Source organism: Hirundo rustica, chromosome 8 (genome assembly GCF_015227805.2).
Source record: "Hirundo rustica isolate bHirRus1 chromosome 8, bHirRus1.pri.v3, whole genome shotgun sequence".
Taxonomy (NCBI): Eukaryota; Metazoa; Chordata; class Aves; order Passeriformes; family Hirundinidae; genus Hirundo; species Hirundo rustica.
In genome coordinates, this window is record NC_053457.1 from 6,456,380 (window position 1) to 6,469,519 (window position 13,140).

Below are 13,140 nucleotides of genomic sequence, written 5' to 3' on the forward strand. Positions count from 1 at the left end.
TGCCCTGCAGGCAGCTGGAGGGGAAGCCACCAAATCCCTCAAACCCCTGTGACACCAGCAGGGCCCCTCAGAGGTGCCACCTGCCCCACACTCGCTGTAAATCTGGGCATTACCCACTCCACACGATGCAGTGGGTTCCTTCTCCACATTGCCGAGGTCTCCGTGGCAGTGTGACCAGAGGTGGCCGATGTCCCTGTGCTGCTGCTGAACCCCCCAGGAAAGGGCAGCTGAATCCCCTCATCCCACCACGTGCGGGGCAGCCAGCAGCCAAGGCAAGCTGGTAAAGCTGGACCTGAGGAAACAAAATTAGATTTTTAGAGAAGGGCAATGTGTCTTGTTCTGTCAATGTTAAAATTCCCACTGCTAGGGCTGGGAACAGGATTGGCCCAGGCTGCCCACCTCTTCTTTCCCAGGCTCATGTAGATTTAAAAATCTGGATTTTAAATGGTAGTTTATTTCTGGCTGACCTGTTTGGCTTGAACTGTTACATGTTTTCAGCTTATTTTTGTGCTCCTGTGTTAGCACATAAGCCTAACCAAGAACGAGAACAACACTGTTCAGCCTCCATTGGCTGCATGGGCTGAAGGCCCCCAAAGCCATGGCAGCCTCCCTCTCCAGCTCCTCTTGGACCACGAGCCTGTGAATTTATCAGGGGGAGTGAAGGGATGGAGGCCAGGGCTCGTGGGCACATCCCTCCTCAGCAATGTCCCACTGCAGACCCGATACCCCCCAAACCCGTGCGGGGTGACGGGGATGTTCTGTGAATGGTGTGGGGCGTGTTGGGCAAAGAAAGCCCTCACATCCACACATCTGGATCAGCTCGTGTCACTGGATGTCAATGGCAGACTCCGTGACGTTCCTATGTGTTAATTTTTTCCCCTTCCCTGCTATTTGAAGGAAATTTTATCTTCCCTTCCCACAGCCCTCCTGTCACCCCGTGCCTGTTTCACTAAAACCTGCCTTTGGGGTCAGCGTGCTGGTAAGAGATTAATTTTACACTGCAAGGGACACCGAGCAGAGTATTTCAGCTTTGACATATGAGACGTCTGTTACCATATTGCAGTTTTTCTAAATTAAATATTAGGAAAAATTAAACCCAATTGCGGTCTGTGTTCCTATGGAAAATATTTCTCTTCCAAACAGTCCCTCCATGCTAAATGACTTAAAGAAGTGAAAACACAATAAATATGCAGCAAGTTAAAAATCTATATTATTCAAGTTTTAAGGCTTATAACTAAAAAGCGGTGTAATGTTTCATGCCTAATAATAGATTACTCCTATCACATTTCTAACCTTTATTTCTACCAGCTTTGAAGTCCAGCCATATAAAGGCTGTTTGTAGAACCACACGAAAGTTAAAGCAAATATTACTCAGAGTGATTCATATGAACAAGAATTTGCAATGAAGGCAGAGGGTTTTTTGTGTCTGTATCAAAGGAAATGAAATGTTTGCAATATTTTCAGTTGATAAATGCATTAAAACATTTTAGTTGTGTAGTATGAACATTGCTGACATAAACAGACTTTGACCTGAAACAGACTGTATTAAGCTCTGTGGGAGAGGCAGCATTAAAAGAAATAAAAATAAAATAAAATAAAAAATAGACATTCCTAGATTTCAGAATCTGCCACAAGGTCACCGCAGTCCTTCATTAGCTGAATACATTAAGAGAAGGCTGGAACACAGATTCTGTAAAGAGAGCAAATGTATGTTTAATCCTCTGTTCTTTGCTTACAGATTACCCTTTCAGAACGAGTAACCTTATTTTCTTTTTAAATATCTATTTACCTTTTGGAGCTTTGCATAGCAAAGCAGCGTTTCTTTTTTTATTTCCTTCCCACTGTTGCAAAAGAAATTAATTTGTTGCTAGTTGCTATGCATTGGCAGGATTTCTGCATAAAGAATGTAAGCCATCTATCTTTGTATTCAAGATATAGTTAATCTGGCAGTTAAAATACTTTGGAAACATTTTGATGACTTATCTGGAAAAGTAGCTTTGCATTTTCAAAGAAAACTCAGAACTGTATTGCAAGAGGAAGATAAAAGATATATGAAGTGTTTGTTCCAAGCGATACTATTCATTTAAAGATCAGAATGTAACCCCACCCAAGCAATTATTGTGGAAAAACAAGACAAAAATCCTTATACAGCTTTCTGACACGGTCTTTATTTGGGAAACAAAATAACTATATTACAGTTATAGGCTAATGGATTGCAAGCTGTTTTATTAGAGTCAGCTGAATCCTGTTTAGCATAAAAAAGAACTCTGTTTGCTATCAAGAACACATTTACATTAATATGACTTTGACAAAGTAAAATAAAATCGCATTAAGATGATGTAAGTAGATAAGACAATGAAATCTCTGTGAGATAGTTTTGGCACACCAATTAAGAGTCAAGTCCCTACAGGAAAGAAACATATTTTTATACCAAGTATCCATGTGTTTTTAAGTCGCAGAGTGGCCAAAATTAATCCCATGCTTAAAATATTTCCAGCCAGGGAAAAAGAAAGTTTATTATTATTATTTTTATTTTTCCCTTGAAAGGTAAAATTTCTGATAAACGACATTTTTATTTGCAATAATACAAACAAGTTTTGTTCTCTGCACTACGCTGTAATCATCCTGATTATTGCAAGGGACTTTCCAATATAGAGCAGCTGAAAACAAGGTTTTAGATTACATGGTAATTTAGGAATGCATGAAAAGCCAAGCAGTCACCATAATAGAGCACTGCACAAACTTCATGGCTTTTACAGCAAAACATAACATATGTTTTGTTATTCATTCGAATGATTTTTCAAGATTTTTGGTTCAAAAACTATGTCGAGCTCGACTATTGGTCCTATATTTAGGGAATCTTACTCTTGAAAAACGACAACGCTCCCCCCCCCCCCCCCCCCCCCCCTTTGATGTCTCTCCTTTTAGTTTGGTCATTAAAGCTCGGCAGTGATGGATGGTGATAATGCTGTGGGGTTTATGACTAATCAGGCCTTGGCAGCCACAATATTTCTTTTGTAGTGAAACTTTAATATTCCTTTGGCCGTGCATAAACTTTTTCTGCTTTTGGAATTATGCTGCATAAGCTACCCACTAAGCATTAAAAAACAGATATTGCCCAAAAAGCTGGTGTTTTATTTAGCACCTAAGAGGGTGAAGATTCCCTCCAGGACAAGAGCTGGGCTGTAGCAGCCTTTCTGTGGTCAGGGCAGGGCTACATGCACAGGAGGAGCCCCTGCATGGGAAGAGGAATTTTTTGGCTGTGCCCCAGGCAGGGCACCCCAGACACCCCCACTCTCCTCCTCCCCTTTCACATATTTTTAGTGAACTTGCTGCAGCAAACACCAGGTGTCTCCACTTAGCTGGGCTACAGCTTAAAAAAGGGGCCTGCTACCAAAATTAAAAAAAAAAAAAAAAATTAAAAAAATAGAAGGGGAGAAAATTAAGGTTGTTCTTTGCACGGCTTCTATTGTGCTTGTTGCAGTGCTGCATGCGAGGATGAGGACGTGCAGGCGCGACGTGCTCGTGTTTTATTTTGTCACTCAAGACACCTCTGTCAGGCAAGGCAGGACTTTCCAGAGTTCGAAATAATCCGAATTCAATCACTTTAAAGCTGCTACAATATGCAAGTCCTGGCAGCCGTTTTAAATTAATGGAACATCAGATGTGCTCTGATCCTCTCAATTTCCTTAGGCAAGGGAAATTCTGCTGCGGTGGTAGCGGGAGGGGAAATATAGGGCTATCAGTAAAATAAATGTCAGCTTTTGTCTGCTGATAGAAAAATGCATACGGCAAAAAAAGATACAGTATTTATTGCTCTGTAATTAAAATCTATTTCTATATGTGGTAAGCATTATCTTAGTGGTTTGGACAAGTGAACCCTGTGCAGTCTGATCCACAGGAATGGACATTAAATAAAGCCAAAATACAAAACTGTTTTTCATTTGGCATTTTACAAATACAGCTCAATATTTTGCTCGCATGTTGATATTTATTTATTGTGCCTGCTCATGTGTTTATCAATAAAAATATTAAAATTCCCATCTTGAAAGTCCAGTTCCAGAGGACAGATTGGATTTTTGCAAGAACTGGGGAGGGGGGCAGGGGGGAGGGGAGGGAGGAAGAGAGAGAAAATCTGAAAACACTCCATAGCAAGATGCCAGCCTATGGTTTGGAAGTTACTTAGAAAGTGTAAACATTCATTGGGTTTGTCAAAAGGTTTGCAGACTTGAGAACCTTTTGATCAAACCTGGGCTGTGTTTTGAGGATACTTGCCCTGAAATGTGGTTTTCAAGATGCAATTCAGTAGCTTTAGCTTTTGAAATACAAACAAGCCCAAAAATTCAAATTAAGGCTCTGAAGCCTGCATAAAAGCACAGGCTTTTATTGTGCCTGGTTTCTGCTGATCTGTAGGGCTAATCAACCAGGGCTGTGTCCTGGCTACAAGGGCCCACATTTCATGAAGTCTTTTTCCTGAAACAAAAATACAATACAAGCTGTCAGAGTTAAATTGAGGACAAGGTATTTCTTTAATTCCGATTTTTCAGTTATTTGCTTTGTATGAGGAGAACCTGGCTTCTTCCACGTTAACTGGGACTCACGTTGCCAGACAGTATGCTTAAAAGTTATTTTTAAAAGTCCTCAGGTTTGAAGGCTCCTAAATCCTTTGATGTAAATGAAAATAAAACCATAGTCTGGAACCTAACAGAGACTTTTAATCTTGATCTTAAAAGCATGAATCATACTACAGCGTAGAGTAAAACTATTTTCTGTCCTCTGCACTCGCCTTCTCTACACATACTGATATTTGATATTTATAGGTGGCAATTAGAGGTACTCTTAGGTAGTCCCAAGTCTCCTGCCAAGCTCTGTATGCAGTTACTGCCTTGCAATCCATGGCTGAGATTTCTACAGCCTGGCTGCCTTTCTCATTTCAATATGACATTTCAAGCAAGTCTGATTAAAACAAAGCAAAGCAGAAGCAAAATGTCTCAAATTCCAGGTGTGTAATGTCGTGGCAACAAAACTTAAACCAATTACTGTCTCAGAGTAGGAAAACTAGTGTCAAGGTAGAGATGTTGCAATAAAATTACAGAAAAGCTCTGATAGCCACTCTGGAAAACCCAGCCACTGTTTTCTGCCAGACCTGGGGCAGAGCCCCAGTCCAGCCCCAACCCCTCTCCAAAAGCTGCTCCACTGGGTCTCAGAAGTGCAGCCAACACACAGATGCCAGGTTTCAAATACTGGATGAAGGAAGGCCAGCTGAAATATGCGGGCTTTTATCAGATTTTCATGTTGTAAAATTTCAGCTTGATGCTAAACGGAGAGCATCCCGTGCCAGGTCTGCCAGCAGAGGCGTGCTTTCCCTGTGCCTGCCTAGAGCAAAGGTTCTCCCGCAGGATGGGCACTCAGCAGGGACAGCAGGTACAGAGCCCCAGGGCATCTTTCAGTGCTTCCCGAGCAAAGGCAGCAGTGAACTCGGCTGAGGATGCTCTCCTCAGCCCAGCGGGCTCCCCGAGATGTCTGGACAAGAGAACTGCCCGGCATCTGCAAGGGTGCAGCAGCACGGCTGATGGCAGCCAGACACCTCGGTGCTTCATCCCGGAGGTCACCCCACGGGACAGCTGTGGGCAGTGGGACACTGTCTGTCAGTGCCCCTGTTGGAAAGCAGATGTGTGCCGTGCTGGGAAGGGGCACTGTGGCCTTGAGGGGCGCCATGGATGTTACCAGATCAGCTTCTATTCTCCAAGATCCCGCCATGGTTTTTGTCCCAGAAAAGGCTGTGATCAGCAAGAAATGAATTCCAGATTTGTTTACTCTCTCCAGTCTCCTCCTGCTGAGTCTGAAGGCAATGCAGGCTGCTACCCACAGTTACACCCACCACCAAATGATGACAGCAGAAACAATCAAGATGAAAGTTCATCCTACCTTTACAAACCAGGCACTGAACCCCCATGTCTGATTTGTTCTGTATTTGAAACTCTCCATTGCCTTCACTGGAGTTTTAAGGTAAAGAATTTGAAGATTTGTCCCTAAATAAAAAGTACCAAATTAATATTACAGCATGGTGGAGTTTCCATTTACTGCACACAACAGTCAAGATATTCAGACTTATGGCTCCCACTGCAATTGTAATTCAGTTTCCTTGCTCATACATAATGCTTTTATCTACTCTGAATGAGGTTATTTTTAGTTCCCTAACAAGCCCATATAATTCAGCTGTCATAGCTTCCATAAGAACAATACCTTGGATTTTCCTGCCTTTAATTTGGACTAACTGCTGTCTATAAGCATCACACTAGCAATGTTTCCAACAACGTGTGGTGACTATGAAATCAATCATTATGTACATACACACTACATATATATTTATAATGATTGACTACCATTTGCTGAGGTAACATCTCAAAGTAATGTTAGGATCTCCTCTGGATAAATGCAACAGCCCCAGCTGGGCTGCCTCCTCTCTGTTCCAGCCTTTGCAGCTGGGCTGTCGGCTGGGAAGGAAATTCTGCTGCCCATGCAGGAGGAGACAACAGATGAACCTGACTCAAGTCCTTCCCTACCCTTTCTGCCATGAGGACTTCTCCTGTTGTCTGACCACAGGAAGATGACGATCCTCCGGACAGAGGTGCCTCTGACACACAGAACAGGACCCCAGGTGCTGCAGAAGAGCACTGGGGGAGTCACCGGTCATCGCTCTGAGCTGTGCCCAGCCCGCGAGGAGAGATTGCTACGGCCGCCTCAATTCCGTGACCAAACCAGGCAGGACATTCAGCAGCTGAGCACTGAGGCTTCCCAATTAGCCATCCTGGAGTGCACTGACAGATGGCTGGTTCTATTTTTGCCTCCCTTACTCTAGGCCCATTCATTCAGTGCAATCCTTTAGATTACACAGACCCATGTGCCCAAAACCTCACCCCCTTTCTCCTGAGCGCGTCAGCTGCTCTGACAGGAGATGTTACCTTTCTCTAAACCACCACTCTAGACCTTCACCATTTGTTTGGTGTCACAGAAGAACAACTCCAGTTTGGCTGTGCTCATACTTGGCAGTTCCTGTGAGCTCCAGACCAACTGCTTTTCACAGAAGTGCAAATTTTGTCTCTCCGTTGCCCCAGAGCCACCCCTCCTACAGACCAGCAAGCCAAGCTGGCAAGGAAGGGCGTCAGGATGCAGGAAAAGGCATGGAAGATTCTGCACAAGACCTAATAAATGCCCCTTTCTAGGTTTCCTCCCTCAAAAGCACAGGTCCCCAGAATTCAATATACAGCAAGGCCAAAAATATGCATAGGCAGAGTAACCTAAGAGGGACAGGTTATTACATCCCTTCTCAACTGGCTCCATATTTTCTTCTCATCCCAAAAGTTTTCTAAAACTTGGCCTGTATTTTCAAACTAAGAAAGTCCTAATTTGTGGAATAAAGAGAACCAGGGTTCAAAAACAAGACCAACATAAGGCTGGGTTAGGTTACCTCCAGCATAGCTCTGGGGACCCAAGCTGTGGTCTGTGGGAAAGAGTGGTGGGAGCCCAGCTGAGGGACTCAAGGCTGCCTGAACAGAGCCAGCACCACACACAGCCATTTCTGGGAGGATCTCAGCCTGGAAGCCTCTGTTGTTATGCTACTTAGGAGAACAGCTCTCACCTGTCTACCTCCTGTTCACTCGTGATCAATGGTCTTATGGCAAAACAGCATCAATAATGAGTAAGTACCTTTCCAGCTCTGGCCATTAACAAAGACTATCCAAAGATGGTCCAGAATTACTTCACCTTAGTCATGCAGATTTTTACCAGCTGGGAATCTGGCCCAGGTTTCCTCTGGTTCCTGAGGGAGATAAACCATATAGCATCATGGCTGAGTTGATGATGCAGGTAGACCACAAATTCCACAAAATGTGGCTGGATAGAGGATAAGGCTGTTTGCATTGACCAGATGGCACAAGCACAGTTTAGCAAGTGAGAAAAAATTATCCAGCCACAGAGGGCTGCTGCTGGCTTGGCTGGGGCTCTGGCACCAACCCTCTGCACGAACCCCAGCTTTCTAGATAGTCTGCAAGGAGATGTAGTCCAAGGTGGAGCAGGCAGTGCCAGTGACACAGTGGATGCATATGTTCCCAGGAATATTGAGGGGCAGCCTGGCACTCTGGCAGGGGCTGGAAGCTGCACAGCACATGCACATGCAGCCACAGCTATAATTAGGGTTTTGCTGCTTTGGCACCTCTTCCTAATTTACTTAATTCCTATTTATGCCATTCTGTTTCTGTTTTGAGCCTTTATCAGATGCTGGCATGATTTGCACAGAGCCAAACTTTGGAAGGAAGCTTTGGAAAGAAGTAATTTTAAGGGGAGGATTTAAAAAAAAGTCAGAGCACTGGGAAGAGCCGTTCCCTAGAGAGGGGTGACCACTGTAACAGCAAAAATGCAACCAGACCAGTCCCTAGGAGTAGACCAGTGCTCTCCTGCCTGGAAATGCAGGTCTCTGAGGATTTGTGGAATGTACTTGGAGAGTCTGTGAAATCCAGTGGGGAAAACCCAACCTTGTTGACAGCAGTTTCCCACACCTGAATCTAAACCTGCATTGGAAAATGGAGGGAGAGGTCTGCAAAGCAAGAAGGGTCAGAACCTGCAGCTTAGAGCACGTCACAGCTCTGTCTCTGAGACAGCCAGTAATTGTGTCCAATTCATAAGCACTTCTCAAATAAACTGCTCCGTTCCTGCAGTCATTCTGCAAACCCCAGGCAGGGGGGTGGGTAACTCTCTCTCTCCCTCGCCCCCACAAGCAGGGATGTGCTTGTCATGGCTTGGCTGGAGGACACACAGAGGGAGCTCCTGAGAAGCAGCTTCCTGGGAAGAGTTACGCACGCCGTGTCCGAACAGCGCTGATCAACAGCGGCGGTGGCTGAACTCTGAGAGCTCCAGCACAAGTAGCAGATGAGGAGAACACAGCTGTTGATGTTGACGTGTTGCTGGCCTTATGGAATGATGATAAACAGCTGGAAATGCACATGATGCACTGGGGAATAAGGATCGAGTGAAGAATTTCAGGCTCAGTGGAACATCACAAATGAAAGGGCAACCAACTAAGATGCTGAATTCTTCCTTTAAAAATAATTTTTAGATACTTTCACTGCTTCATACTACAATGGACATCAGTCCCCTGGCTTTTGGAAGACACTTATGGCAAGGCTGCAGGCTTCCAGGCTGACACAGTTTCTCTTAGTGAATGATGCAGAATGGATCCACTGATCTTCATTCTTGGAGGAGCTTTCTTTCTTTCTTCCCCAGACAATTATATGGTTAGTGAGTGCTCTGCCCGGCAGCCCTAGGCTCCAGACCACACTGATCCCTACACATTTACAAGGCCAGGTGGGCACTGACAGCTGTAGGATATCACTTCAAGTAATTTCCCAGTGGGACCAGCTACTGAGGGACTGAAAGCCCTTCAAGTACTACCTTAAAACTGGGGAGCTTGTTTCTGTATTTCCATGGCTTCGGTGTTGTACTCTGCCATTAGCTTTAATTGTTATGCTCTGAAGAAAGCCTTTGTTCAGTACAATTGCCTACTCCACAGTGACATCATCCAAAGCTGTGTAAAAAAAGCACAGCCTGGAGTAGTCAGCCATGTGATGATGTATAAATAGCACTGACAGAACAATATTATAAACTCTATTGGTACAGCTGAGATAAAGCTCGCAAGTTGCTGATTCATCTAAGATATTGGCTTGAGGGATGGCATGAGGTTCAGCTACAATAAATGCTCTCAGCTAAAAGCATATTACTTCATCATGAATCAGCTGCTCAGATCTTTTCAGGAAAGCACCTGTCTCCTCCTGCTTTGGTCCTCCATTACTGAATACATGAATTATAGGGCCTGATTTTATTTCTCCTTCCTTTATGCTGAAATATGCCACAATCAGAGGGTCCTCCAGGGTTTTATTTACACGCAAGAAAAGTAAAGCATTCCTAAAACTGCTTGCCGAGTAAAAGCAAGGTTTACATTACTGTTCACAGCTCTGTTTCTACTTTGCCCGCCACTAGAAAAACAAACAAGCGACCATTATTTCAATAAACCTGGAAATACTGAACCAAACTTCCAACATATCTGAGTAGGTAAAGACTAAGTCACTTTATGGCTTTCAATAAGATCCATGAAAGGTCGACTACATGTCCATATACAAGGTGGTTTTAAAATGGACAAAATGAAACCTCACACCTTCATGCTGGATCTCCATGGACTGTGAGTGACAGAAATGAGCTCTACCAAATGTGATTGCTTTGCAGTTTGGCACCCGTGATTTCACTTACTGGTACTTTACTGAATTTCGGTGTCCACCCTGTGTTCCTCCACAGCATAATCCTACACTGTGACCATCACCCACATGAGCAGCAGCTACACAGACATGCTGCCCCGTCAGAGCAGCTTGCTCGGTACAGGCAGAGCGCTTCATCTGCTGACTGCGTCTCGATTGCACCAGGGCTGCTCGTTCAGGACCATTAAAACGAGCGAGGCTTACACAATTACGGAACTTTGTGTTAATTTTTAAAACTTGCAGATGTTGCAGTCTGTACATATGGGAATAGTGCCAAATGTTATGATGGCAGAAAAGAGTTATACTGGCCCGGTTTTAGAAGTAAGGAAACAGGAAAAGAAAAATCTCACCGTATCACTATCAAGGCACTGCATGTATCTGGTTTTGCACAGTTTCTGGTTAGCAGCTTTGCCTTTCTGATAGTGAGTTAATCAGCTAATGTTTTTATGAGCACAAAACCAATAAAATGGTGTGGGGGAAAAGGACAATAAAAATCCTTTATTTGCTTTAGATGTGCTTTTATATCCATTAAATCCTTCTTGCTCTGCCGAGAGGAGATCTTTCTGCACCGAGTTTCAGACAGCAATGCCAGCATATGATCCTACATATCTGCTGCTTGTGTCAACATCCTTCTCCAGGGTGTGCATCCTTTGGGCTGCCGCTGCACTGCTGTGCAGTGGCTCAGAGAACGTGCAGCTCTTGGGTTATTTTGGCTGAGGTTGCTGGAGGATCAACAGGCCGAGGTGCTTTGCGGAGAGCACTGAAGCGATGCTCAATGATCTGCATAAGCAACATATGCTTTATATTATCAACATCCCCTTCGTATTCCAATTGCATTTCAGTACTGGTAGAGCCTCCTGATGCAAAGACCGGTTCCAGCTTTGAAGCTTGCGACCATAACAAAATGACCTGCTATTTGTTTATGCTAGTAATAAAATCTACCATCAACTACTATGTGATTGTGGCCTTGACAAGAAGGCTGGCCAAAGGAAACCTCCTCAGTGAACAGAAGATGAAGGAAGCAGATGGGTTGACCGTGGATTTTCTAAATCTAGTCCAAGAAGTTGATGGTTACGCTTTAAGTTTTCAATTATTTTAGACCCCAGCTTTCCAAAAGACTGCTTGGAAGACTAAGACAGATTGTAGCATTCACTTTGTCCCCGGATAAAGGCTTTGAGAGATGGTGCAGAGCCAAACACTACAATTACAGTTTTCCTGAGTCCATCAGAAGCAGCCAAGGAGCAAGGGCACTTGAACTGCCTCAGCACAACAGGCTCTCCCAGTTGCTGTCTTCCCCAGGCATCCCTCCCTGCTTCTCCTGCGTCCCTGCCTCTACTCCTTCTGCCACGTGGTCAGCTATGTGGATTACCCTGTGCCTTGGGGCTGGAAGAATGTGTGCCCTTGTACTGGTACTATGAAGCCATCTGGGGGCCTGCAGCTGCATGTGCAAAATCACCAGAGACTTCTGAACTGAGACTGGTGCCACTGCAACCATAGGCATGATGCATGGGAAGAGATCAAAGGTATCTCTTGCACACAATCAGTTCTTACGCATTAAGGTTACATTTCTGAGGTAGAAAAAAGCTGGTTTATAGAGCACACCTAAGCAATTCCAACTCCTGGCATCTCCCCCACAGTATCTCCACCACTGGTGAGCATGTGAAGGTAGCATTGCCTCACCCAGCCATGGATTTTACCGCAGAGCATTCCAGTAACACCATAGACTCAGGTGTAAAGCTTCCAAAATAGCAGCCCAATTCATTCCCATTCCCAGTTCAATGGAATCTTTCTGATTATTTTCACAGCATTCCGCAGGGGTTGTTTCTTTCCCTGCTGCATGAAACGGAAAAGCTCCTAATGTGTTCCTGAAATGCCTTGTGAAGTTAATGTGACCTGTTCTCTATCACCAAGAGAATGATACTGGAACGAAAGAAGGTTTGGGGTTTTTTTTCTCCAGATTTCTTAATATTCAGTCCTCATATAGCGTAAGGGAGTAAACTCTCAATTACACGAAGGCAAATACCAAGAAATCTGTCAAAGCCAATAGAGTTATTCTGGACACCTGAGTAATTTCTCCCTTGGTATGATTCAGTCTCCAAAATCCACTCTGAATATCCTTAATAACTGTTTGCTATTCACCCACATTTTTAGCTCTCTTATAATTCTAACTTTTTTCCATGTTTCGCAAATAGCTGGAGTCAGTTTTTTTTCAGATGATGCTGTTTCCCCAGCTTGGCTTCCCTATGAATAACCTCCATCATCACTATGCTACTTTTGCTCGAATGTTTCATTTTTAACAATAAACATCTATCCCAGATGCCTTATTTTCAGCTTCATTAAACGTTTTACTAGTTCATCCTGAGTCATGTCAATATTTACCTTGGACGTGGCTCCGTATCCTTTCGTTTCTAAGACCAGAATTCTCCAGACAAGCTTATTGTTCCTGGCTTGACTTCTACAAGTCACAGCTTAAAACTTTTTTTGATGTATTAAACAAGATGCAAATTCACCCAGCCCTTCGCTTTGCTTCATCCTGCCAGCTATGCCTATTCCAAACATCCCTGAGCTGATTCACTTCAACCTCTGTGTGCACACAGGCCTCAAACCTGCACTCAGTTACTGTGAGCTAATTTCAAATTAGCACTTAGCAGAAGAGAAAGCACAAAGCAGATATCAACCTTTTGGGCACAGAACCACAACAGATCATTTCCACTGACCTTTTGCACTGTAGGAAAAGGTGTCAGGAACCAGAAGGGGTTGCCAAGCCCTGCAGGGTTGTGTTCAATGCACAAACCCAGATGTTCTTCTGGGAGATGGGACTGAGCTTCCTCAC

General features: G+C 44.1%; 1 protein-coding gene across 3 annotated transcripts in view; it reads right to left on the minus strand.

Moving 5' to 3' along the window:
* Nucleotides 1-108: 108 nt before the first annotated feature.
* The window catches only part of CABCOCO1 (ciliary associated calcium binding coiled-coil 1), a 76,896-nt gene continuing 63,864 nt past the window's right edge, over nt 109-13,140 (minus strand). For all 3 annotated transcript variants that reach the window (XM_040071753.1, XM_040071752.1, XM_040071756.1), the window contains one exon: nt 109-292. In XM_040071753.1, coding sequence (XP_039927687.1) covers nt 110-292 — 183 coding nt within the window. In that variant the 3' untranslated portion in view covers nt 109. The remainder of the gene's footprint in view (nt 293-13,140) is intronic.